The 26428-nt window shown below is 38.7% G+C and overlaps 1 protein-coding gene across 2 annotated transcripts in view; it reads right to left on the bottom strand.

Annotated features, from left to right (window-relative positions):
• LRRC1 (leucine rich repeat containing 1) overlaps positions 1-26428 on the bottom strand; it is a 184148-nt gene that overhangs the window by 56407 nt on the left and 101313 nt on the right. For both annotated transcript variants that reach the window (XM_036767575.1, XM_036767576.1), the window contains exons 3-4: positions 16644-16722; positions 8802-8891 (exon numbers count right to left, since the gene is read on the bottom strand). In XM_036767575.1, coding sequence (XP_036623470.1) covers positions 8802-8891; positions 16644-16722 — 169 coding nt within the window. The remainder of the gene's footprint in view (positions 1-8801; positions 8892-16643; positions 16723-26428) is intronic.

The following is a 26428-nucleotide window of genomic DNA, read 5'->3' on the forward strand; positions in this document are numbered from 1 at the left end:
GCTCGAGAACTTTGAACCCAGGTTCTGCTACACCAAGCTGTCATTAAATAAGTTCAATAGAATGTGTCAGAGGTGAAACTTGAACTCAAATATTCAAGGACAGCTTTCTATTCACTAAGTGACAATGTTTCTTCTGGGGAGCAGCAGAAGGGAGAAAGAGAAGGAAAGGGACAGGAGAGCGAAAAAGAGATGCACAGAGGTAGGGAGGGAGACACTCACACTCCATTTGACTTTACCAGTCATCTCTACTGGAATATGATACATAGAGGTGAGAGAAAACCAGTAAGTCTGTCTAGCAACTTTCCAAACACAGAAGCAGAGACTTGGATGGTGCCATGCCATGAAGCTGACTGACTGAAGTTTTCCATCACATATGCTTCAACTTCTGAAAAATGACAGTGACGTACACCCATGTTAAAAAGTTTCCATTGTCCTCTACAAAGAATATGACTTTATCCTTCTTCCCTGCCCTATTCCCTCTCCATCCCCTTGCTCCACACCCAAATAATTTAAAAACTTCTTAGGACACTCTAGAACTTAATGTTTACAAAGTTTGCAAAAGCAGTTGCAAAAGTTATAATATTTTTTAAATAAGATTGTAGGCCAAACTATAATCTTAAGGTTCTATTTCCAGGTTTGATGAAGTAGTTATTTTAAAGAATTTACATCTGTTCCCCACTATGTTTAAAATACTTTGAATCCACTTGAATTTTTTTTTTCCATTTTGGAAGCCAAGAAATCTTGGAGAATTGGAGAGTCAAAGAATAGTAGAGAGCACCATTCAAATACACAAACCATACACTAAAAAAAAACATTAAACTATAAGAAATTCAACAAAAGCCTTAAGGCAGTAGAATTTTTTTTCAAAAGATCTTTTTTTTTTTTTTGGAGAAAGTTATTTGTGCTTACCCATTACTTCATTAGCCAATTAGCTGTTTCAATTTGAGAGTTAAAAAACAGGGTGCCACCAGTTTTGAATTTCCATTTGGTGACTTTGCTTTGAAAAATATAAAAATAAAATTCTGGTATGCTTTTCTTTTTGAAACAATAACCACTTTATGCCAAATTCTAAGCCACAGAAAAGAATGTTTTTACACATGGCAAAAGTCCTTGGAAAGGAATTCATTCATTCTCTCTCTCTCTCTCTTTTTCTCTCTCCCACCCTCCCCCCCAGCTCAGAGTCATGTTAACAGTACACATAACTGGCCAAGTCAGCCTTTGGCTAACATCTCAAAGAAGCTGCATCTTATTAGCTAAAATAGTGAAGTTCTCACAGTGCGAGTCTGCAAAAATTCAGGTTAGCATTCCCAAAGGCAGTAGGAGCCTAAAATTCAGACTGCTCCTCTCCAGTTCAATCAGCCAAAAATTACTGGGCCAGTCCACCTGGGAAATCCTTCTACTTATGTAGAACCCTTGCAACTAAATGTTCAAGAATGGTATTCTTAGGAAAGCAAATGTAATTAAGCAGTGAGGAGTGCATCCTAAACAACAGTGAGGCAGAAATGACTTCGGAGAATAGGCTAACTTCATTCCGGATAATGAAGCTGGGTAGTTAACTTTCTCTGAAGCAAATTTAGGCTTCTAACTTCGTTTATTATTGAGTCACAAAAAACACATTTTATAACACTAGAATGCTATTTTGGAACATTTAAATCCATTCATAACAGCAGTGAAATTAGTCTGAACAATTGGAAGCCTATTCAGAAAGTATTATCCATCCAAGTTACACAAAAAGGAAATGTTTGCACATTTCTGGGTAACAGAAACATAAAACAAAATAAGTTATTTTCAAGGGTGTCTCTGAGAATTAAAGTCTCCCATGAAGAATACTTTGATATGTTGTAGGCTATACAAGGGGTAGGCAACTACTCTGCCAGATCTTCTGAAGGAGGCAGAAAGGCATCTTCAAGGCATATTTCTGTCCTCTGCCAGCAAGAGGGAGTGTGGAAGTGGTGGTATTTTAAGCACTGTCACAGGCATCCATTTAGTACTTGAATGTGAGTGTGACATTGAGGTACACTACAAAGTGAATTATAAAGCAAGATTCCTGTCACCTTAAAGTATTAGGTGACAGAGAAATATACATTCATATATAGACACACACACATATACATACATATAAACACACACAAATATACACATATGCATACATATGTATATATGCATATTTACACATAATGAAATAAAGGAACAAGCACAACCATAGCAGCATATATAACAAAAGGAGTAAATCCATATAATCAGCAGCCACAGTCTGGATAGCAAAGGACTAAAGGAATTGGCTGTTTTTCTTCTGATTTATCAGGAGGCTCAATGAATGGAGGGGGGAGATGTTAAGGGCCGTCTCACTAGTTTGGGCAGCTAGTAGAAGGATTAAGGGGCAGGTGGCCTTCCAGTTGTCTCAGCCTAGCAAAAGGCTCTGAAAATAAAATTCTTGGTCCTTTTCCACAAGCAAAGTCCTAGTTAGAAATTTCTGGGCCTGAGGCAAGTACCATGAAGAGCACCCTCAGTTGGAGAGGAACAGGGGAGAAGTTTCAGCTGGCCATCTGGTTATTTCCTATTCTAACTAACTATTCTTGTTCAACAGTTGCTAAGTTCTGCTGTTTCTATGCTGTTGAAAGACTGGAAAGTACTGATGGCGCCCTCTAAATTAGGCACCCTGGGATCTTGGCCCCACCCTTGTTATGTCTCTTTCCACGAAGCACAGCCACTACAGTTATCAGTATAGTATATCAGTATATAGGGCAATCTCCAACCATCTTCATGTTATGTTTCCCCGCTGTCTCACAGGAACAATATCCCATCTTCCAGTCCTGGAACCATAATTAAGTCAACACTACCAGGCTTGGAAACCATGTCAATCGATTGGTTTCAGGTTCCACTCAGCATCACAGTGACTTTCCAGGTTAAACCACTGGATGCCAATCTCTATATTAGTAGTCTTCTCATATTAGATTATAAGTTCTTTTAAGGGCAGGAATGGTCCTGTATTTGAATCCTCAGCAATTAACAGAGTGGCTGGCACTTAGTAAGTGTTGAACAATATCAGCTGACTGACTGTACACCAAATTTTTTCATTAACTGAGTATTTTAGATTCCCCAGGAGACTTCACTATTCAAAAGAACTCTACATGAAACAATTATTGATGAATTTATCTTGTGTGTAAATGTAGGAACTCCTACACTGTGTATGTGCTATTAAGTTAGCTTCATCAGGCTTCTCATTTTTTTATACCATTCACTCCACAATCTTTAAATTAAATCTCTATTAAGGATAAAGCACTATAAATATGCTTAAAAGAAGTCACACTTGTACATAAATTAGGATTCTATCAAGTCGGATCAAAAAGCACTTATTAAGCACCTATGAAGTGCCAGACATTGATCTAAACACCAGGGATACAAATACAAGAAGGAAGAAACATTGCCTAGTCTTGAAGCACTTACATTATAATGGTAGAAGACAACACATAAAAAGAAACTAAAAGGGGGAGAGGTACCCACATGGTAGCATGGTAGACAAAGTCCACAGCACAACCTGGGGAGGAATGAAGACATGGCTGGCCTGGGCATCCTCCTTAGAATGGCAGTTGTGGAAGGAACTAGCCAATCAGAGGAAAAGGCTGCAGGGACATAGGGTACTATCAGTGTGAGTAGTCTAGGGGTAGAATGAACTTTCAGGGTGTTGAAGTTTCCATGGTTTCAAATGGTTCCCTTCTCTTTTAATCATTTATTGGTATTTTCCAGAGTAGCACAGTGTCTAAGATAACCTCTTTGTAAAGAAGAACTACAATTAATATTTTCCCAAAGTCTTGAGATCACCTGGAAGATGCTAGTTGTTTGTTTGTTTGGTCTTTTTAAGTAAACAAGTACTTTAAGAAGAACTGGAGAGATATCAAAGGATCATGGATTTATTTGAAGTTATATGAACAAGTCACCCAGGTCCAACCCCAATATTCTACAGATGAGGAACCTAAAGCCAAGAGTGGGATAAATGACTTGTTCAAGGTCATACAGGCAGTAAGTGACAAAGCTGAGATGGAAGATGGATGGATCCTCTTGCTGCAAATTTAATCCCCTTCCTATCACGCCATACAGATTGCTAGCTCTATTCTCTTCCTTCTTGGAAATCGCTGTGAGACCTCAGGGACAGGAAGGAAGGAAGGAAGGAAGGAAGGAAGGAAGGAAGGAAGGAAGGAAGGAAGGAAGGAAGGAAGGAAGGAAGGAAGGAAGGAAGAGAGGGAGGGAGGGAGGAAGAAAGGGAGGAAGGGAGGGAGGAAGGGAGGAAGGGAGGAAGGAAGGAAGGAAGGGAGGGAGGGAGGGAGGGAGGAAGGAAAGAAGGAAGGAATAGAATGGTAACAGTGATAAGTTTGGTGTCCTCAGACTAGTCCATCAGCTGTTGCAGAACTCTGCAGTACAACTTCTAGCATATAAATTTCTCTAGATCTCCCAGTTTTTCATTAGGCTTCTCATTTTTTTTCTTCCATTCACTCAACAATCTTTAAATTAAATATGACAAAGCACCATGCTAGGCATTGGATAATCTGAGATGATTAGAATTTGGTCACTGCCTTTATGAAGCTCACAATCGAGCAGGGTAGAGTCACTCTCCAGTGGGTCCCAGGGCATGAAGGTACTCAAACATTATATAGAGAAAGTTAAGTCAAGAGGTAAAAACTATGGAGCCTTATCAAGTCACCAAGAACTGGAAACTCTTCTTGTCTCATCTTACAAACTGGCTTGATGAGTAACATTTGTTTCACTTATCTGACATTGATTCATTCCCTCAAAAATTATTTATAGCTTTATGATCAAACTGACAGTTTAACTCAGATGTGATTAGAGATCAGAATCAGCACTGTGCAGACATATGATAATACAATGGTAATTACACAGAATAGTAATTACATTCCAAGGAATCAAGAAAGAATAGGAGAGAGGCTCAAAGGCCACCTCATCTTTGTATATACTTGTATAGGAATCTCCAATTCAGGGGAAATAGGTGGTTTAAGGCCTGTAATAAAAAGGGAAAAGTAACTGAAGGTTGCCCATTCTACATGCAGACAGGCTAATGGCTAGGGTTTCCTTATAATGACTTGAAAAAATATAATGACTCAAAAACTACTGTTCTGGAGAGGGATGGAGGAAGAAAGGGAGGAAGTGAGGAAGGAAGGAAGGAAGGAAAGAGGGAAGGAGGGAAGGGTAAATGACATTTTGCCCTTACAGAGAAGCTTTATTGTTCTGAGGAGGAAGCTAAGTGGTACAATGGATGGAACACTAGACTTGGAGTGAGGAAAATCTCAGTTCAAATTTGGCCTCAAGACACATGCTATCTGTGTGACCCTGAGCAAGCCATTTAACCTCTGTTTGCCTCAGTTTCTTCATCTGTAAAATGGAGTTGATAACAACAGCACCTACCACCCAGGACTGCTATGAGGATTAAATAAAATTTATGAAGTTCTTTGAAAATAAAGCAATATAATAAATGCTAGCTATTATTATTTTAGTCTTTAAGCTTATGCAAGAAAGAACAGCATAGTAAATTTTCTTCATAAGGCTTAGAGACTAGGTACTATGTGTCACACAAGGTTATTTTGGTATGTTTTGGGAGATACTATTTGATATACAAAATTAGTAGGGTGGAGGGAAGCTTACTGTAACTCTAACACTACTAAGCTAAAGCTCTGATAAGCTAATTAAATTAAGTCACTCAGTACTTTACACCTGGAATATCATGTTCCATTTAAGATCTACGATGATAAACTGGAAAATAGGCAGAAAAGAATAACCAGGATTGTGATGGGTCTTGAACCCATGACATATGAGGATAGCTTGAAAGTACTGGGCACATTTAACCTGCAGTTGAGAAGACTCAGGGGAAGAGGTAAGCTGTTTTCAAGAATCCGAAAGATTGTCATATGAAGGATTCCTGAGACTTATTCCCTTTGGCCCCAAAGAGCAGAACTGAGGAGCGATGAATCAAAATTGAAAAGAGGTGAATTTCAGTTTGATATGGGGCAAAACTTCCTAACAACAAGAGCTATCCAAAAAGAATTCCCTCTGCTTGGAAGTCTTCAAATAGAAGCTGTATAGCCACACATGTGGTATGTTACAGTGGGGATTCCTTCTATGTATGTATGGGTTAGACTAAATGATGACTGAGATCCCTCCTGGCCATGAAACTCTGTGATTCTTATCACAGAATTTCATTCTCTGAACTTCATTCCCTGAAACTGTAACAACAATGCTACTTGCCACTACTGTGGCTGTATAAGGCCAACAACAACAGCACACAGGAGGGCTGCTAGCACAGGTTCTTTGATCTGCTTTTCTAAGGAAAGCAATTTTAAGGGGTTTACAATCTCACTTTAATTAAACATACATATATCCTTCACTTAGTTCAGGGGGAAAAGTCGGCACTCTGAACTTCAGAGAAAACACAAACAGAAATTACAAGCAGAAATTATATAAACAGAGCAAAATAACACAAATCAGCAGACAGGCTTCTACCTGTCTGTTCAAGATATTGTATACATACGTAGTTACCAGAGAGAGAAGCGGCAACATCTAGGTTTTCCAAAGGTGGGGGGGGGGGGGGGGAGTCAGGAACACTCCTCAACAGCTACCCAGAGTCTCCTCTGGCCAAATCACAGAATAGTCTTCCAATGGGTGATCCCCCAAAGCAAAACCTCTCCTCCCACAGTTCTGAGAATTCTCTGTTCTCAATTCTGAGTTCAATGGCTATCCTCTGGGTATATATGTACCCTTTTTCAGGGCCAAAGGGCTTCACACTTCTCTTATGACCTAATTAGTAAAAGGGTGTGGGCCTTCCTACAAAGGCAAGACTCCATCAAAGGCACTTGATAGCCTTAGTGCAGAGAAGCACTCCAAAAGAAAAAAACAGTAAAAAGTCCCACTTTGCTTGCCCTTATAGGACCTCACTACCATGTCTCAGGTGCCTTCTCCTTGCACCCCTACAACCCCCTTCTACCACTGGTGAGTTTTCCTATAACCTCTATTTTTTTATTTTAAATTTTTAAAATATAGTTTTAGTTTTCCACATACACCTTTATGTGATTTTGAATTCTAAATTTTTCCCCCTCCCTCCCCAAGACAGCACGCAATCTGATACAGGCTATATTTGTACAATCATATTAAATGTATTTCCACATTAGTCACGTTGTAAAGTAAGAATCAGAACCAAAGGGAAAAACTATGAGAAAGAGAAAACAAAAATACACACATTAAAAAAAAGAGAGAGAGAGAGAAAGTATGCTTCCATCTGCATTCATACTCCATAGTTCTTTCTCTGGATGTGGATAGCATTTTCCATCATGAGGCCCTTGGAATTGTCTTAGATCATTGTATTGCTGAGAAGAGTTAAGTCTATCAAAGTTGATCCTTGGACAATGTTGCTGTTACTGTGTACAGTGTTTTCCTGGTTCTGCTCACTTCATTCAGCATCAGGTCACATAAATTTTTCCAGGTTTTTCTGAAATCTGCCTGCTCATCATTTCTTATAGCACAATAATATTCCATTACATTCATATACCACAATTTGTTTAGCCATTCCCAAATTGATGGGCATCCTCTCAATTTCCAATTTTTTGCCACCACAAAAAGAACTGCTATAAATATCTTTGTACATATATTTGCAGTGGTGGGATTCAAATGAATTAACAACTGGTTCTCCACTGAACCCAGCTGAGGCGCCGCCCAGCCCCCACTAATAACCCCTTCGAGGAAATCAACCTACAATTAGGTACTGGTTTTACCAAAATGGTGGGAACTGGCTGAATCCCATCACTGTATATTTGTATATCTTTTCTTATCTTTTTGGGATACAGAACTAGTAGCGCAATTGCTGTATCAAAGGGCATGCACAGTTTGATAGGCCTCTGGGAATATGGAACCTCCATTTTTTAAAGAAGGGTCCAGACTAGCCAACCATCAGCTCTTCACATTCTGCCACCAATCCTCTTCAAAAGCACTTCTTCCCCCACCCTGGTTTGTTTGTTCTTTTGCTCTCCTATTTATTGTCTTCCCCTACTAGAATGTAAGCTCCTTAAGGGCAGAGACTGTCTTTGTGTCCCCAGCTCTTAGCACAGGACCTGGAACTTAGTAAGTGATTAATAAGTGCTTGTTGACTTCTGGCAAAACAGGTTTCTACCGCTAAGTATAACCCTTCCTTAAGATACTCCATTTACTGTCAAGACTTCAACTCCCGCAACAATTTTCAGGCAAACTTTTGCCCATATCTGCCCGCTTCACTCCTCCTATCCAGCTATGTGACTCACTCTCAAACATTTTTATTGATGACCTGATACCAGCTCAAAGCAAAACTCCTTAACTTCCCCAATAATAACAGTGGCAGGGGCTCAAAGTTTATTTGTATAGTGCTTTAAAGTACCTCCCTCAGAGAAACCTTGTCAGGCAGATAATGTGAGTATGATTAGACAGGGCAGGTAAGGTGTAGAGAAATTAAGTGATGAATTTGTATCTTCTGACACCAAGTCCAATGTTCTTTTCATTATTTCATTATAGCTCACTCAATTTTCCCTACCACAAACACAGTTACAGGGATCAGTATCATGTCAATAATACTTACTTTAAAATTTGTGGCAGCTAGAGTCTGAAAAATGGGGGCATGTGATACACTCTGCCTGGGAAATGTTGAAAAATAGTAAAGCATGGCTGGCTGGTATAAAACAGACAGCCTTATGAAAGAAGGAAACTGTACTCAATGACCTAAGCTCCCATTCAGGTCTATGATACAAACAGAGTCTGTAAAAAGAACTTACTTGCCAATGTTTTCAGGTAGAGACTGGAGTGAGATGTCATTTACGGAAAGACATGTTAGATTCTGTAATTCAGGAAAGCTTTCGGGTAACCTAAAATATAAAAACTCAGTTAAATCAGAAGTGCTCCAAGTATTTGAAACAATCAACATAAATACCACAATTTATTTTAGAATAACAGCCTAGGGTTTTTGTTTGTTTGTTTTAAAGAGAGACAATACAACTAAAGTATAAACCAAGGATTTTACAGACATATTCTTACCTTTAGCCCCAGCACTAGTAGCAGCAGTGAGGATTCAATGAATACGTGTGGATTGGTTAATTAGAAAATAATTTAAGATTAAAAATAAACAGACTTCTAAAATGAAAGTAGCTGACATTTCTATCGCACTTTTATATTTGTAAAACACTTTACCTTTTTTTTTTTTTTTGCTTCTCATATCAACCCTTGTGAGATATTTTCCTCATTTGAGAAATGAGGAAACTGAGGATCAGAGACTTGCCCATGGTGGCAATAGCCAGCAAACACCACAGTCAGGATTCAAGCTCCAGCTTTCCTGATTCCTAGTCCAATCCTCCATCCACAACAAAAAAGTGAAGTTCTTTATATTTTAAACCCTAATTAGTACAAAATGTCTGAGTGAATTTTTTTTCTTTGATAGACTACTGACAGAGAAATACAGGGAAGCTATTGCATGAGAATGGAGAATTCACTCAGCCCACAAGATTTTCATAAATCACAGAGCAAAGTCTTAGTCATTTTCCTTCCTGTGTCTTTCAATCCCAACTGCAAAGCTACTGCTTACTACAGTTGATCGGTTGACAACCCATGACTGTCTTCTTTTCTCTGCTTTCAATTCACTTGTACAGGCTGCCAATCACCTGGGACAATTATTTGTTTTATAATGTTCTGCCAGAAGAAACTTCCTGTACTCCTCTTGCTCACAACAGGACTATGGACTCTTTAAATAAAAAATATTCTGTACTTTGAAAATGTATAAAGCAACCCAAGTCTCAACATTTCTATGGTTACCAGTACAAAGAGGAAAAACCAATTTAATTCAAGGGGGAATAAAACACCACAAAAATTCCATTGTTTCTAAGCATTTGTTTGCTTGCTTAAAAGTCCTTATATACAATAAAACAATGTGTGATTTTAAAAAAAATTGAGGAAAATCATGTTTGTATTCTAGCATTCACTTAAAAAAAAACTTTAGCTAACAGTACTGTTTTTCAGATTAGTGCAGCTAATTACACTGAAAATATTTGTTGTGGTTCCATTATTTTCAGTTTCAGTCCAACTCGTTGTCATCTCATTTGGGGTTTTCTTGGCAAAGATACTGGAATGGTTTGCCATTTCCTTCTCCTGTTCATTTTACAAATGAGGAAACTGAGACAAATGGAATTAAGTGACTTGCCTGGCATCACACACCTAGTAAGTATCTGAAATCAGGAAGATGAGTATTCCTGACTCCAGGCCAGGCACTCTAGTCACTGCACCAGCTAGCTGCCCCCCAAACGAAAATATAGGAAGTAAAATACGAAATTTTTAAGAACAGGTCACTTCAACTTCAGATAGGGCTTTCCAGTTTCCAAAATGCTTTTTCTCACCAAGAAACCAATATTCACCTACTGTGAGTCAGAAATGCAATGATCTGACTCTAATCACACAGTCTTAAGGGTTGGAATTTGAACTTCAACCCAGGTCTTCTGACTACACATCCTGTTTTTTGATACCATATCCCATTTATCACCTCTATTAAGTACAATTTTTATGATACCTGAAAAGATGACCTTAATAATAAAAAAGTTACTCATATAATAACAGATACAGGACTTGGAGGGACCTTACAGATCAGTTAGTCTAATTCTCTCTCCTGCCCAAGCACCATTTTTTTTTTTTTACAGAGGAGGAAAGCAAGGCCTGGAAAAGGGAAATGATTTGTCCAGAGTCAACTAGGTAGTGACAAAGACAGAACAGAATCCAAAACCAATAATCTGAACTTTAGTGCTCTTTCCACTTACACCGCACAATTCAATTTAACAAACATTTATTAAGAACTTCCTCTGTGCAGAAAACTACTTTAGGGGATTAAAAAAAAAAAAGCAGTTCCAAAGCACAAAGAACTTTAATTGGGCAAGAGGCAGACAAACTAGGCTGAACTTGGTGTCAAACAAACCTGAGTTCAAATCTGCCCCTACTACCTACTAGCTGAATCTAGTAAATCATTTAATTTCTCTAAGGCTCAGACAATTCTCTAAAGCTATAATTTACATGTAGGCACTAATCTAGGTTAGTGGAAAGCATTTTCACCATGCAATAAAATCAGAATTTCTCCACCTGTTAGCACTCATGCATTCTCAGCTCCCTGCACATGGTACCTGCTTCAAATCTGACAAGTTGGAGAGAGAGAAAAATTCTGAGAGAAGCGAGGAGAGACAACGTTCTAGTCACTGAAGGAAAACTTATGAAAAAAAATGAAGAAGAAAGAGATAATCCTGGATCAAAATTGATGGCTACAAAGAGAATGCAAGAGAAGGAGCACCAAGAAATATTTGGAAAATCAGGTTGGGGCCAAATGGTGGAAGATTTACATGCAAGGCTGAGAAACTTGCATTTTATGCTCAAGGCTGAAAGGAACCACTGAAGGTTTCTGGTGAGGGTAGTGGCATGGTCAAACATATGCCACAGGACAATGATTTGGAGAGCTTGTGCACAAGAAAGATTGGAAAGACAAGAAACTCGAAACAGAGGAGACCAACATTATCATTTCTACCACACTGTGGAAAACAGTTCTTAGTTCCTACATCTAGAGCTGGAAAAGCTATTAGAGATTACGTAGTCTGGATCAGTTTACAGGTGAGAAAAAGTGAGGCCCAAGAAGTCATGTGAGTTGCAAAATGACCTTTCTGTGTGGCAGGGTGCAAAGTATGGAGTCAGAAAGATTCAAATACAAGGTTGGACACCTGCTATCTATGTGGCCTCTGACAAGTCACCTAATTATTCTTAGTCTCAAGTTCCTCATTTGTAAAATGAGGAGGTTGGGCTCAAGGCCTTTAAAATCCTTTTTTGGTTCTAAATCTATTATCATAAGTGGCAAGGCCCAGATTTAAACCCAGATCCTCTGAATCCAGAGTCACTTCTCTTTCTACTATAAGATCGCCAAATGATTTTATTTGAAATTATGAATGTGTTTTCTTAAGAAAACTGGTAACAGGCAGCTTTCTGACTGATTGTCACTATGACAGCAAGACCTTCTCAAGATAGAAAAGAGGAAAGGCACATATACTAGTAAAAAGCAAAGCCAACAATCCTCAAAGGCAATCCATCCAAGGGCATAAATCGATTTTATCTTGATTCACTTGAGAAAAGAATGGTTTCAATTACTCCAACAACTGAAAACAACCAAAAACCAAAAATCACTCCATAAACATTCATTGGGCACCTGCTTCGTGCTTGACACTGTGCCAGGCGCTGGGAGGATAAATATATATAAACCAAAAAACAATTCTTACTCTCTAGGAATTTACATTCCATCCTGGCTCAGAATGAATGTAAATAGTAAATGTTTCTCTTTTGGCCAGGGACTGCCCTTCCTAGGTTTTTTTTTTTTTAATTAAAGAGTCCATCCCTTGACTCACTTCTTAAAGAGGCCTATTCACTGACTAGGCATTACCTCACTCGAAGTGAGAACCTGAAAAGACCTTAGCTTAAAAGAGTCAAGGTCTCCCATGGCATCCTGGGCCTTCTCCAGTCATCCTAATCCAGATCTGGACCCAAATGGTGTAATGGCAAGCAAAGTGGGACTTTTTGATGTTTTTTCTTTTGGAGTGCTTCTCAGCACTTAGGCAATCAAGTGCCTTTGACTGAATCTTGCCTTTGTTTCAATAAAGAGTCTTTGACTTTTCCCCCTGAACTAAGTGAATGATACATGTATGTCTAATTAAAGTAAGATTGTAAACCCCTTAAAGTTGTTTCCTTAGAAAAGCAGATCAAAGAATCTGTGCTAGCAGCCCTCCTGTGTGCTGGTGCTATTGGCCTTACACCTCTACAGCAGCTACAAGCAGCATTATTACTACGGATGGCTCTGAAGGAGAAAGTGAGGCTGGTGACTCTCACAGCCCTCCCTCACTCAAATCAAAGTCAACTGCAAGTCATGTTATCATCTCCCTGATGTCATGGTCTTCTTCAAGAACAAGCGACAAATCACACACCACCACAGCCACTAAAATCCAATGTATCATCTTCATATAATTTAAAATAATGGTAAATTACCTACATTGCATGTTGAGAGAAATGTCAGATTTTAAGGAAAATTAGAAAACAAATAGAAAATAGGGGCTGAGACTGGACTTAAGATTTCATTGGTACAGAGAACTCCTGGGGAAGGTAACGTCCCCTGCCAGTCCAGGTTGGTTCCCTTTCTACAGTTTATAATCTAAGACAGTTACCAGGAGCAGTGGTGTCAAACTCATATGGAAATGGATCCCTTCAAGGGTATATTGATTTAGAAAACCACAAATTAACATTATCTGTATTGTATTATATTTTTATTTATTTTCTTAAACATTTCCAATTATATTTTAATCTGGTGCAGAAGCTCAGTAGACCCCAGCACCAATTTGTCCAAGGTCACATACACAGTATGTTTCAGAGGTAGGAACTGAACTTACATTTTTCCTGACTTTGAGGATGGCTCTCTAGCCACTACTGTACTCTACCTCTATGTATTTATATCCCCAAGGGCTGGCAATATAAAAGAATCCTTTTACTCTCAAGAAATTCACCTACTAGCCATCAATACATCTCCACTAAAATTCAAATTCAATCTACTTAAAATATTTAATTTTTAAAATATTTAAAATCATAGTAAAGCATCTCCATTCCTTAAGAAAAATGTAATCGGATTTCAAAGGGAATTGGAAACTGAAGAGAAAACAAATGAAGGAGATTCTAGCTGTTGCAAGGCAAAGATCGAAGAGTAAAAGAATGGACTCTGACCCCTCTGTTCTCCCAAGCTGCTTCAGGTCAGTGGAGCAGCAAACTTGAGAAAAAGGATTGGTCAAAATAAGAAAAAATAAGAAAAAAAAATCTTGGGAAGGGAAGACATAATAGGAGAGGGAAGGAAGATGGACTAAAAAAATAATAATAATCGGTTGTCATATACATATTATATATACATGGAGAGAGAGAGAGAGAGAGAGAGAGGGTTCCAAGGGCTGAATTCCCTCTACAATGGCAAGGAAATATTTTATATCTATGGAGAGAGTATGTAGAGGCAAGGATCAATGGAAAATCCCATCAAGTAGGGATCTTAAAAGAGAGATCATGAAGTGATGAAGGCAATGGATGTGAAAGGTGATATTCAGATAAATAAAGGAGGCTCAGTGGAAGACAGAAAAGAAGACCCTTCTCAATTTGATACTTCTATCACTATCCCAGAAACAAATATATACACCAGAGTTAGGAAAACCTGAGCTGACATTTGGCCTCAGGTGACCCTGAGCAAGCTGCTGAATCTGTGTACAACAGTTTCCTCATCTGTAAACTAGGGATAATAGCAGCTCCTATTTCCCAGGGTTATCGTGAGGATAAAATAAGATAATATGTGTAAAGCGCTTTGCAAACCTGAAAGTGCTACATAAAGGCTAGTGACTTATTTTTATTTGCGAGGCAGCTAAGTGGTTTGGTGAATAGAGTTGGACTTGAAGATCTAAGTTCAAATCTTGCCCTAGACCTTTACTAGCTTGTGTGACTGTGGCTCAGACATTTAAACCTCAGTTTCTCCAATCTGTAAAATAGGAAGAGTGATAGCACTTACCTCAAGAGGTTATTTTGAGGATGAAATGAATTAACACATGCTTTGTTATTGTTATTATTATCATTATAATTATTTACATTGACCGGCCTAGTACCTCAACAACAAGAGCCTAAGAGACTCCTGCAGGGGTTGGCCTTGGAGTCAGGAGAAACCTGGATTCCAAGCCTGCTTCTCCAACCAGTTATGTGAACATGGGCAAATCACTCAACCTCTGAGGGTCAGTTTCTTCATCAGTAAAATAGATAGTAATATCCATAAAGTTTATCTTATGGGGTTGCTATAAGGTTCAGATGAGATCATAGAAGTAAAGCACTCTGAAAACTTTAAAACATTACGTAAATGTCACTGACTATGGTTATTCAGATAGATGAAGGCCTATCAAGTCATTGAGGTCTCCACTATTCTACGTGGTCACAGAGGCCAAGATCAGGAGGAGTTACAAGGAAGTAGATTTTGGCTTACTGTTAGAAAAAACTTCCTAATTCTTAGAGCTATTTGAAAAGGGACTATAACGAGGCAATAGTAAGGAGGTAGTAAGAAGTTAAATAATGAATCCCTAGTCATTGGTTTCCAAGATAAAAGCAAGATTCCTTGCAGGGGCTGTTACAGAATGATGTGCCTGCTGGGAAGCTAGACTTGGATGACCAGGGAGGCTCTTGCCAACTTCACAGAATTGAGCTGCTATACCTAGAAGGAACCTTAAAGATCACAGAATCCAACACTCCCCATTTTAAAAATGAGGAAAGTGATGCCCTGAAATGATAGACTCATTAAGTTTAGCACTAATTATTTACAATAATATCCATATTTATAATTAATTATATAACATAATTCACTTCCTCTGTAATCCTATTTATTTTATTTTATGTATTTAAAAACATTCTTCCAAGAAGGGGTCTATAGGCTTCACCAGGCTGCCAAGGAGGTCCATAACACATCTTTAATTTCACAGAAAAGTAAATGGAAACAGAAGTCTACTGACCTTGGCCAAGGTCAGTAGAGTAAGAATAATCCTTCAGATTGTAAATCTCAGGCTCTTTCTCCTACTAGTATGAATAAGATGAGGATGGCAGGAAGGCCTCAAGACAGTTGTCATGAGTCACCAATTGCTTCCCACCAGGAAGGGCAACCTGAAGGTTGCTACTAATCAAAGGGGTGTGGGAGGGAGAGAAGAAATGAACCCAATGAAAACACTGGAGGACTGTTTAAATAAAGAAATAATATTTTTAAGAGTTAAGGAAAGATTTACTAATAAATTAAAGAAAACCTGAAGAAACAGACAATATGTTTCAAATAGGATAATTTTTATTAGAAAAACTAGACAGTAAACTCCTTATGTCTGAGTATCATGTTTTCCAATTCCAAAGGACTTATGCTATACACCTCCACAGAAAAAACTGATGGAGCCTAAATGCAGATCAAAATAAACTGCTTGCCCTCTTAGAGAGGAAGGAGGGGTTGGAGTGAGGAAAGAATTTGGAATTCAAAATTTTTTAAAACAAATGTTAAAAATTCTTTTTATATGTCATTGGAAAAAAATAAAATATTAAATTTTTTTAAAAAGAATTATGTCTTTTATCTTCTTAGGGTTCCACAGTCCCTCCTTCAAGACTGGCTCCTTCCCATTTGCACAGTATGTTCCATAAATATTTGCTGATTAATATTTTTAAATAAAGCATAAAATATAATATACTTATTTTCCATTTCTAAGTATAGGTTTTACAAGTTACTGAAATTCCTTACATAGATTCTTCCCAACATGTACTTTACCCTCCTTACCATGTTGTTCCTCCTTTTTTCTATTTCAATAATTTCTATCAATAGAACAGTCTCCTTTCCATTGCTATCATTTGGCATGTGCTAAGTGAAATGCTATTTATAAAAAAAAAATTAAAAGTCAGTGACGCCTGATATGGTTGAAAACCGTCATATTAACCAATATATGCATTACCAAGATACAAAAATAATTCTGAGTTTCATTTGGCTTTTAACTTGGTCACATTAATGAAAAAAGACAGTTCACCTCGTCAATGGATTTCCACTGAAGTCAGCTCTCTGAAGTGCTTTGCAGAATGAGATGCTTTCTGGAATTTCAGGAATATCTGTTTTAAGAAAGAAAAGAACTATCATTTACCTTTACTGCCAGCAAAACCTTAGGATATATCATAAACACAGGATGGATTTGGGGAAAATGAAAAGCAAACAAATACATTTTCCTTTTTTTTCCTATTGACTGATACCAGAGGGTGAAAATATCTTAAATGGTTGGGATTTTCAAGGTTGAGGTTTTCTTTCAAAAATCATCTTAATAAATATTTCTTTGCTAGGACACAAAATCTGAGCTTTCATATATTTTTACAAGTTGCCTCTTGGCATTTCATTTCAGGAATATAAATTTGCTTCTCACATGTTAAATATTAACATGGTAAAGCAGCTAAAATAGAAAGCCAAATAAGTTTTTCCTGGCCTCATGCTATTTCCACCATCATTACCAAATGACTTAAGAGCCTGGCTCACAGCCTCTGTCCACTCATTCTCCTGCCATTATCCTCTGGGAATTCAACATTAATGTAGGCATCCCTCTCTAATTACCAGACCGCAAAATTCCTCAGCCCCTCCAATCCCCAAAACTACCTTTTCTCCTCATCTCCCTACTTCAGGCACACCCTGGCAAGGCCATACTTTAGGCCCCTCAGTCAATCGATGAACATTCATTAAGCATCAACTATGTGCCAGGCACTGTGCTAAGAACCAGGGATACAAAAAGAGGCAAAAGACAGTCTCTGCCCTCACAATCTAATGGAGTGTTATGGTAATTAAGGCAGGACTTTTCTACTGTTTCCTCTTTTGGAATGCTGAGGTAATCAAGTAACTTTGATGAGTCTTGCTTTTCAAATGTAATGGCAAGCAAACTAAACTTTTCCTTGTCTTTGTTTTGGAGTGCTTCTCAGCACTAAGGAAACTTTGATTGAACCAGGAGTCTCTGATGACCTGCTTAGGTCAAGGGAAGGCCTAGTTCACATGAGTTTGTGCTGCATGGTTGTGATTCCCTTTGACCCTGAGACCTGTATATAAGATCTGAGGTTGACATTTTGCCTTTGCGGAGCACACTCATTGAAAGAGTGTTGGTGATAAGACTGTGGGTAGCTGTTGAAGCAGGCCTACTCCCCCCACCCCCCAGCCTGGGCTTTGAAAAACCCAGATGTTGGTGCTTCTCTGGTAACTATGTATTGAGATGTTGGACAGACAGCTAGAAGCCTGTCTGCCGGTTTGTGTTATTTGCTCTGCTTGTAATTTCTGTTTGTATTCTCTCTGAAGTTAAGGGTACTGGCTTTTCCCTTTGAACTAAGTGAATGAGATATGTAAGTTTAATTAAAGTAAGATTGTTAACCCCTTAAAATTGCTTTCCTTAGAAAAGCAGCCCTTCTGTGTGCTGGTGTTGCTGGTCTTGCACCCCCACAGCAGCTGCTAGCAACAATGTTGTTACAAAAAAAGGAAAAAAAAAGTTTCACTATGACTAATAATTTTATCAGTGTCTTTACACCCTGAAAATATATCTAAAATCTATCTCCTTTTCCTAAAATCTATCTTCCCATTCACAAAGCCACCAAACACTAGACTCTCACATCTCTCATCCAGACCTGGACTCCATTCTCTCTTCTTCAATACACCTTCCCCATAACTTCCAACTTCCTAAGTGATTTTGCTAAAGTATGTGTCTGATCATGCCATGCCCTTACTCAAAAACTCTAAAAGTTACAACTGCCTCTAAGACCTCTATCTCATCATCTATTTGACTTTTTATGTTCTCCACAACTTGCCCCCAGCATCTTTCCAATATTATTATACAATATTATTATCCCTTTCCTGAACTCTACAGTTTAGCCAAACCTCCCTACTTGCTGTTACTACCCATATGCATCTTTACATTCGATGTCCCTCATTCTCCCTCCCCCCACTTTTGCTTCTTAAAATCCTTTGTTCTCTTGAAATCTCTGCTCAAACACTACCTTTTACATGGTCTTTCCTAATCAGTCCTCCCCTACTAAAAATTTAACTTGCATATATTTTGAATATATTTGTTTATATATAGATTTGTCTCTCCCAATAGAATGTGAGCTCCTTGAGGGCAGGAACCATTTCATTTTTGTCCTTGTATCTCCAGCACCTGGCACAGAAAAGGTGCTTAATAAATGCTTATTGACTGGTTGATACCTTTTTTTCCCCAGCTCATCCAAAACTTCAAGACAAATTCATCCCACTTCTCTCATGTATCTTCAGTTTCTCCCTCAAGATTAGCTCCTTCCCATTTGCATAGTCAGTCAGTCAATAAAAATGTATTAAGTATCTACTATGTGTCAGGCACCATTCTAAATTCCAGGGATACAAAAAAGAGGCAAAGCCAGTCCTTGCCCTCAGGGAGTTCGCAAACAAACAAAAGTATACAGAAAAGCTACAGACAGGATAAATAGGAAAGAATTAAAAGAGAGAAGGCATTAGTATAACATGAGAGCTTTGCTATTCCAAAAAAAAAAAAAAAACAACAAAAAAAACAAAACAAAATCTTCCCTTTATTTTTCTATCCCACTCAGCTACTTATTTCCCCTTCTTCTTCATGGCCAAACTTGCTAAGAAAAATTTGGCCACATCTGATGCCTCTCCCTCACTCCCCAGTCTTTGAAGGAAATCCAGTTTGGAAAGGAACAGAAGACTAGTCAAATGATGATGTTCTGTAAGGGTGTTTAGATCACCAATGCGATGGCCAAACATGATTACAAGAGAAGAACAATGATGACACACGCTACCCACTTCCTGCCACATAGTGATAGATTCAAAAAGCAGATTGTGGACTCGACTAATGTTTTGTTTGATTTTGTGTGTTTGTTACAAGGGTTGCCCCCCACACACACCCTGCTTTATTCTTTTATTCAGTGGGGGAAAAGGGTGACTGAAGGTGAGAAGAAAATAAATATTTGTTAATTGAATTTTTTTAATAATTAAAAAAGACTTTTGGATCACTGACAGAAATTTGGGAATGTGTAGCATCATCAAAGCATCCCAGATTTAGAGCTAGAAGGTCATCCAGTCCAAAACCTTCACTTTTCAAAATAAGACCCAGGGAAATAAAGTGATTTACCCAAGCTCATGGAGATAGTTAAGTGGTAGAGCAGGGATTTGAACTGAGGTCATATGACTCCAAATCCAGGATTGTTTGTACTATATGATAAAACCTCTCAAAATTGCACCAAAACTTATCAAAGTATTGCCCTAGTGGCCCTTAAGTGTTCACAGCCTTTAGAAAATATTTGTGTCATTTTTTTCTTGAGTTTTCATTAGTACTATGATATCAAATTCTTTGAATTTTGGTTTAGTTTACTATTTTTAACAAAGAAATTATAACATCCTCAACTACAGTCCTTCTTTACTACAATGCCTCATCATGGTTTGAAGGAGATGCTATGTTCTCAAAGGCTATGCCAATTACGTCTAAGTTCTGGCAGGTTCTGCTCCACTGGTAAGCCTTCAAGATAGGGCCAGTGATGGAATGTATGCCTGTCATCCAAAGCCAGCCAAGATGAATTTGGAGAGGCTCATCACCAGAAGGTTGGGGCCATGTGTTAATTTTTTTTTTCCACAACAATCTACAAGATTGTCTAAAGCATAGAGAGACTAAGAAATATCAATCATGTTCACAGAAGTACTCAAACTAGTAAAGTCACAGACTACAGAGTGCCCCCCACATCATGATATGATAGATTATGTCATATGCTTATATGACATAAATGAAATCATTTTTCCAACCACAGCATGTAGACCTGGAAAGGACCTTGGCAGCCATCTATCTAGTCTATTTGCTACTTTGACAGATGTGGTAACTGAGCTCCAAAGAGGGTAAGTGACTCCCCAAAGTCACAAAGATAATAAGCATCTGAGGTAGGATTTAAACCCAGGTGTTCTTTCCCATGGGCAGCTAAGGGGTACAGTGGATAGAGTACAAGGCCAAGAGTCAGAAAGACCTGAATTCAAATCTGGCTTCAGACACTTAACTCTGTTCGCCTCAGTTGGCCTCTGTAAAAAGAGCTGGGGAAGGAAATGGCAAATCGCTCCAGGATTTTTGACAAGAAAAAAACCAAATGGGGTCATGAAGAGTGGGACACAACTAAATAACAACAGAACCTCTTTCCTGCGATATTGATGCTAAATGGCCTATATACATCTTATATTTAATCTTAAGTGAAATACCACAATTAACATAATTTGACCATTTTATAAGGAAGTGGGAACAAAGAAAACCAATTCTGTCCATAAATTGGAAACAGAAACACACAACTAATTTTCAAACATATTACACAAGTTTTCACTGAAAAATTCGTAAGCCAGATGGTTTGACTCCAATGTCATTTCCAAGACATCCTACAGGTCCTTCTGCTTTCACACGGGGTCTTATTAATAACAATTGCCAGAAATGACATCAATATCTCTTTATTCCATATTTTTCAAGCCTTGTTTCACATTATTCCCCCTCAGAAACTCTACACCTCAACCAAACTGGGCCACCAGTTTTAACCCCAAAATTATCTCATCCTATGCTCTCTGACCTCTGAACATTTGTACAGAACTTCCCCCATGCCTGAAATACTGCCATTCCTCATCTCCACCTCATGTTCAAGAAGAACAAGGCTTGTTGTTCTGTTTGATCCAAGAGAAGAGCAATGCCAAGAGGCAAATTTAGGCTTGATGTCAGGAAAACCTTCCCAACATTTGGAGCCCATAGGCCAAGAGCTGAAAAGAACCTCAGAGGCCATCTAGTGCACCACTCTCATTTTACAGGTGAAGAAACCAAAGCCCCAGGAAGCTGAAGGATTTGCCCAGGTATTACACAGGTGGAATTTGTCCCTGATCGTCTGGCTACAGAATCAGTTTTTTTCCACTATACCATTCAAAAGCAGAATGGGGTGTTTGGCAAAGTGGTACATTCCCACTCACTGGAAGACTTTAAGCAGAGAGCTCAGACATGTAAGAGTGGGGATTCCTCTGAGATATGAGTTGGACTAAATGGCTCCAACTTTAAGATTCTGTGGGTCTTCCTTTGAGAGAAATTATTGTTTCTCCCTCATACTAATAATCAATTATTGAATTAGGACCAGGATTTTTTCAGAAGCCTGTAGGTTGTTCAGTCTCTGAAGGATAATAAGATTGAATTAACTTTCTCCTCAATCTTGTTTAGACCCCACCCAAATTTACAAGGAATTTAATCTAAGGTGCACTACATCTATAGGGGTGGAGAATTCTTTGATCAGATTGCCCAGGGCTGGGCAATTTAGAAGCAAGTGACATAACCAAGGTTAATATAACTCACCCCTTCATTAGAATAGGTCCACCCCTCATTGTAATATTCATTCTCTCTTATTAATTGTTAACCAATCAGAGTTGATTGCCACCCTCAGGAACGACCACTCTTCCAAGGGCATGTAAACCAATGAGACCACTGCCATGATTCATCTTTGGCATTCAAGAGTGTCACTGACCCATTTTATTGGTAAGATGCTAGCATTATTAATAAAATGATTCATTACACAGAAATTACGTGTCTTGTACCTTTTAAATGCCACACCTTCAAGGCTTTGCTCAAATGCTTCCTGCTCCATGAAATCTTGTCTAATCTCCTCACAACTAAAATATCCTGTCCCTCTTTGAACATTCCTAGGAAACTTTGCTAGAATATTCCTTTATCTCATCACATTCAAACTTGTATTACTTACCTGTGTACATTGCGTATCTACACTCTCCTTCTTCCCCCTCCCCTTACAATGTAAACTCCTTGAAACAAGAGATTGTGTCCCTTTTTTATCACTGTAGCCCCAGGATATAGCAGTGTCTGGTGCATAATGGGTGCACAATAAATTTCTAATTGAATTGCCACATATAACCCTGGGCTTGGATATGAAAAGGACAGGTATAGTTCCCATCACAGCATCTATCACAAAGATACTTAATATCTGGATTCCACTCGACAATATATTTATCAAATATATATTTTATAAGACACTGGAAGGGGAGGGGGGAGAAGAAGCTACATGTAAGATGCCATCCAAAACTTGAATGCATAAACAGACAACATATGCAAAAAGACAACATGAGGCAATACTGATAAATGTCATTTAAAAAAACTGTACAAGCTTCATCCAATTTAGGTGGCATCACATCTGGGTTTGAGTACTGGGAAACAAAAACACTCCTTCTCTGTGTGTTAAAATAAACTGTAACCTCCTAGTTATGGGAAATTCCAAACTAGCAATGCTTCAAATTAACAAGGCTTGGGTGTGCATATGCACTTGAAGTCAGAAGAGGGCAGTTCAAATAACTGCCTAACACTTAGAAGCTGAGTGACTCTGGGAAAGTCACTTAACTTCTCTTGCCTCTGTTTCCCCATAAAAAAAAAAAGAATAAAAACACTTGTACTACCTACTTCACAAGAATGTTGTAAGGAAAGTGTCTTAGAAATCTCCAGGTGATAGAGGTAAGGTTTGCTTCAGTAGGTAAAAAAACAAGAATTATAACTAAGACATCCCTAGTGAGGGGAATTCTAGGCTCTCCAGGAAATGGCCAATATTATATAGCCCCATGATGCGACAGGACAAAAAGTCTCCCTGAGCAACATGAGGACAAGTGCCCACTTCTGGCAACATTACCTTCCTCTCTAATTAAAAAAACTACTCACTTTTAAGTAGGGCTTTAGGATTTGCAAAGCACTTCTCTAACAAGGGAGGTAAATGGAACAAGTATCCATACATTAATTTACAGATGAGGATCAGGAGGACTGGACTTCAAAACCAGCACTTGCTCTCACCCCCTTTTATTTCCTCCCCTCTTCTTTTTTTTTTTGTCACTCTCTTTGTCTCTGTACCTCTCTAGCTTTCTTTCCCTATCGGTGTGTCTGTCTCCCTCTCCTTCCCTTCCTTCTCTCCCTTTTCTGTCACACTCTCTATTTCTCTGTCTGTCTCTCTGTCTCTCTCTCTAACTAAAAATTGTTGCTTCTCTCTACACAATTACCCTCTCGAGTTCTGAACGCACTCACTATACACACAGGGGCCTCCTTTTCCCATTAGTGACCCAGCCTTTCCTGACAGTACATTACATTTTAGGATTCCCCTTTCTGATGCCCTCACATGAATCATTACCTCTCTGGGCTTCAATATCCTCAACTGTCAAATGACAGCCATTAGCCTGGATGGTCTATGTCATCCTTGCCAGCTGTAGATACACGATCTATAAAAATTATTTTCTTTGATACTCTTTTGGTCCCCATACACAACCAGCATACCTTCCCTTGCTGCATATCAGCAGGGATTCTCCCTCCTGGCTAGCAAAGCCTAGAAGACTTTGGGTTGGCTTTAAGTCATCCTCATCTCTTCATTCAAACACGGTCTCAATGCTGCTGAGAATTCAGTAAAGCAAAAGACCTTGGGCTTGAAATAGTAGGTCCACCACCCCAAAGAGGCATTCTAAAGATAAGTTACCCAAATAAAGATCAAAAGGGCTTAAGGAACAAAAGCTGGTTCAAGACAGAAACAATTTTCTTTTATCTTTTTCTTTTCTTTTTTTTTTTAACTTTTTATCCCCAGGGCACAGAATAGGAGCTTAATAAGTATTTGTTGAAATGAAGTTAAATAAATTAGAACTGGAAGAGAACATAGAGATCTTCTAGTCTGGGGTTCTTAACCCAGGGTCAATGAACTTGGGTTTTTTTTTTAACATTTTAATAACCATTTCAACATAGTTGGTTTCCCTTGTAATCTTCTGTTTTATGCATTTAAAAACCTTCTCAAGAGAGGGGGTCCATGGCCTTCACCCAACTGCCACAAAGCGTCCATGACACAAACCCCTGATCTAGGCTAATCCCCACATTTTCTTGGATAAGAAAAGTGAGCCCAGAAATGTTTAGTGACTTACCCAGAGTCATACAACTAGTAAGCAGCAGAGCAGAAATTCAACTCTGGGTTCTCTGACCACCCCCGCAAAGCCAACACTTCCTTCCACCAATGCCACAGTTTTATCTGAATGCAAAAGTAAAACAGTCTACCGAAGGCAATTATTATCCCATCTGCTTTAGTTTTTATGTGCATTTAGAAAAAAGTTCTACTTTATTACCACAACACAATCTAGCATCATGCTAATGAGGCCATGGTTATGGGTTCAAATCTCTCTCTGCCAACTCCAGGCTGCTTGTCCATTCCATGACAATCATCTGATGCTGTAATCCCAGCAATTTGTTTTAAAAAATAGTGACCTGACAAGAGCAAGTAGAAGAATCAACAAATATCTCAAAGTGTAGGTCCTAACGTTTAATGTCAAAGTCATCTACACTCCCTGCACCAACCTTGTCTCTGAGCACATAGCACAGCAATGTTTAAAACATCTCAAGAAGGGGAGGGAAATTTTATGTTAAGTGATTTCTCCAGGAAAATGTCTTAAATATTACCTTATGATCAGCTCTAGCTAACATCTTTCTGACTAAGCAAAATAGTGACAGGGTAGAAAGAATGCCAAATTCGGAGTCAGAAGACCCACATTCAAATCCCAAACCTGCCCCTTATTATTTGTGCAATTTTAGGCAAGTCTCATCTGTAAGCTTCAGTTTCTTCATTTATAAAATAAGGGTGTAGGGGTGAGCTAAAGTATTTCTGAGGTCCCTTCCAATTATAAATCCATAATCCTATAATCCAATGAAAAGAAGAAGGTTTGAAGAGGGAAAATTAAAAGTTAAATCCCATTTTAATACATACTGCGCTTCTGAATGGTTTTCATCAAATGTGTTGGCTATTTTTATGTCAATTACATGGTACAAAATGCTTTAATGAGTATTTATGGAACACTGCGGCTTCCTGCATATAATAATAATAAAAATAACAGCAACGTCATTTGCCACTTATATAGAGTTTCTGAAGTACTTAATACACATTTTTATTTCTTCATCAACATCTCTGAGGGGTAGGTACTAGATGCACCTTTATTCTCATTTTATTTTTTTTTGTTTTTTGGCAGGGCAATTGGGCTTAAGTGCTTGCCCAAGATCACACAGCTAGTACATGTGTCAAGTGTCTGAGGCCAGATTTGAACTCAGGTCCTCTTGACTCCAGGGCCAGTGCTCTACTCACTGCACCACCTAGTTGCCCCAGGGACAAAGAGGTTAAGTGCCTTCCCCATTTTCATACAGTCTAGTATCAGAGGGAGGATTCAAATCCTGACTCAAGTCCAGAATTTTAGCTGGGACTGGAAGGAAACCATGGAAGACAGAAGACAGAGATGAGGAGGCAGATCATTCCAGGCATGGGGGGCAGCTACCATAATAGTCCAGGTTTGAGGAGATGAGAGCCTGTACCAAGATGGAAGCAATGTCTCAGGAGAGAAGTTGGCACATTTGAGGTAATACAAAGGTGAAATCAGCAGTCCCTGGCAATAGATTGGATTGGGGCATAGGAGGTAGGGGAGAAGGAAAATTAAAAGATGACATCTAGACTGTCATCTTGAGTGACTGAAAGGATGATAGTGCCCTCAGAAGTAATTGGCCTTTAATCAGTTAGTCTTATCTGATTCTTAGTGACCCCATTTGGAGTTTCCTTAGCAAAGATACAGGAGTGGTTTACTATTTCCTTCTCCAGCTCATTTTTACAAATGAGGTTAAGTGACTTGCCCGGGGTCACTTAGCTAGGAAGTCCCTGAGGCCAGATTTGAACTCAGGTCTTCCTGACTCCAGGCCTGTGCCACTGTGCCACCTATGCCTTCAATAACAGTGTGGAAAGTTAA

This window comes from Trichosurus vulpecula, chromosome 7 (genome assembly GCF_011100635.1).
Source record: "Trichosurus vulpecula isolate mTriVul1 chromosome 7, mTriVul1.pri, whole genome shotgun sequence".
Taxonomy (NCBI): Eukaryota; Metazoa; Chordata; class Mammalia; order Diprotodontia; family Phalangeridae; genus Trichosurus; species Trichosurus vulpecula.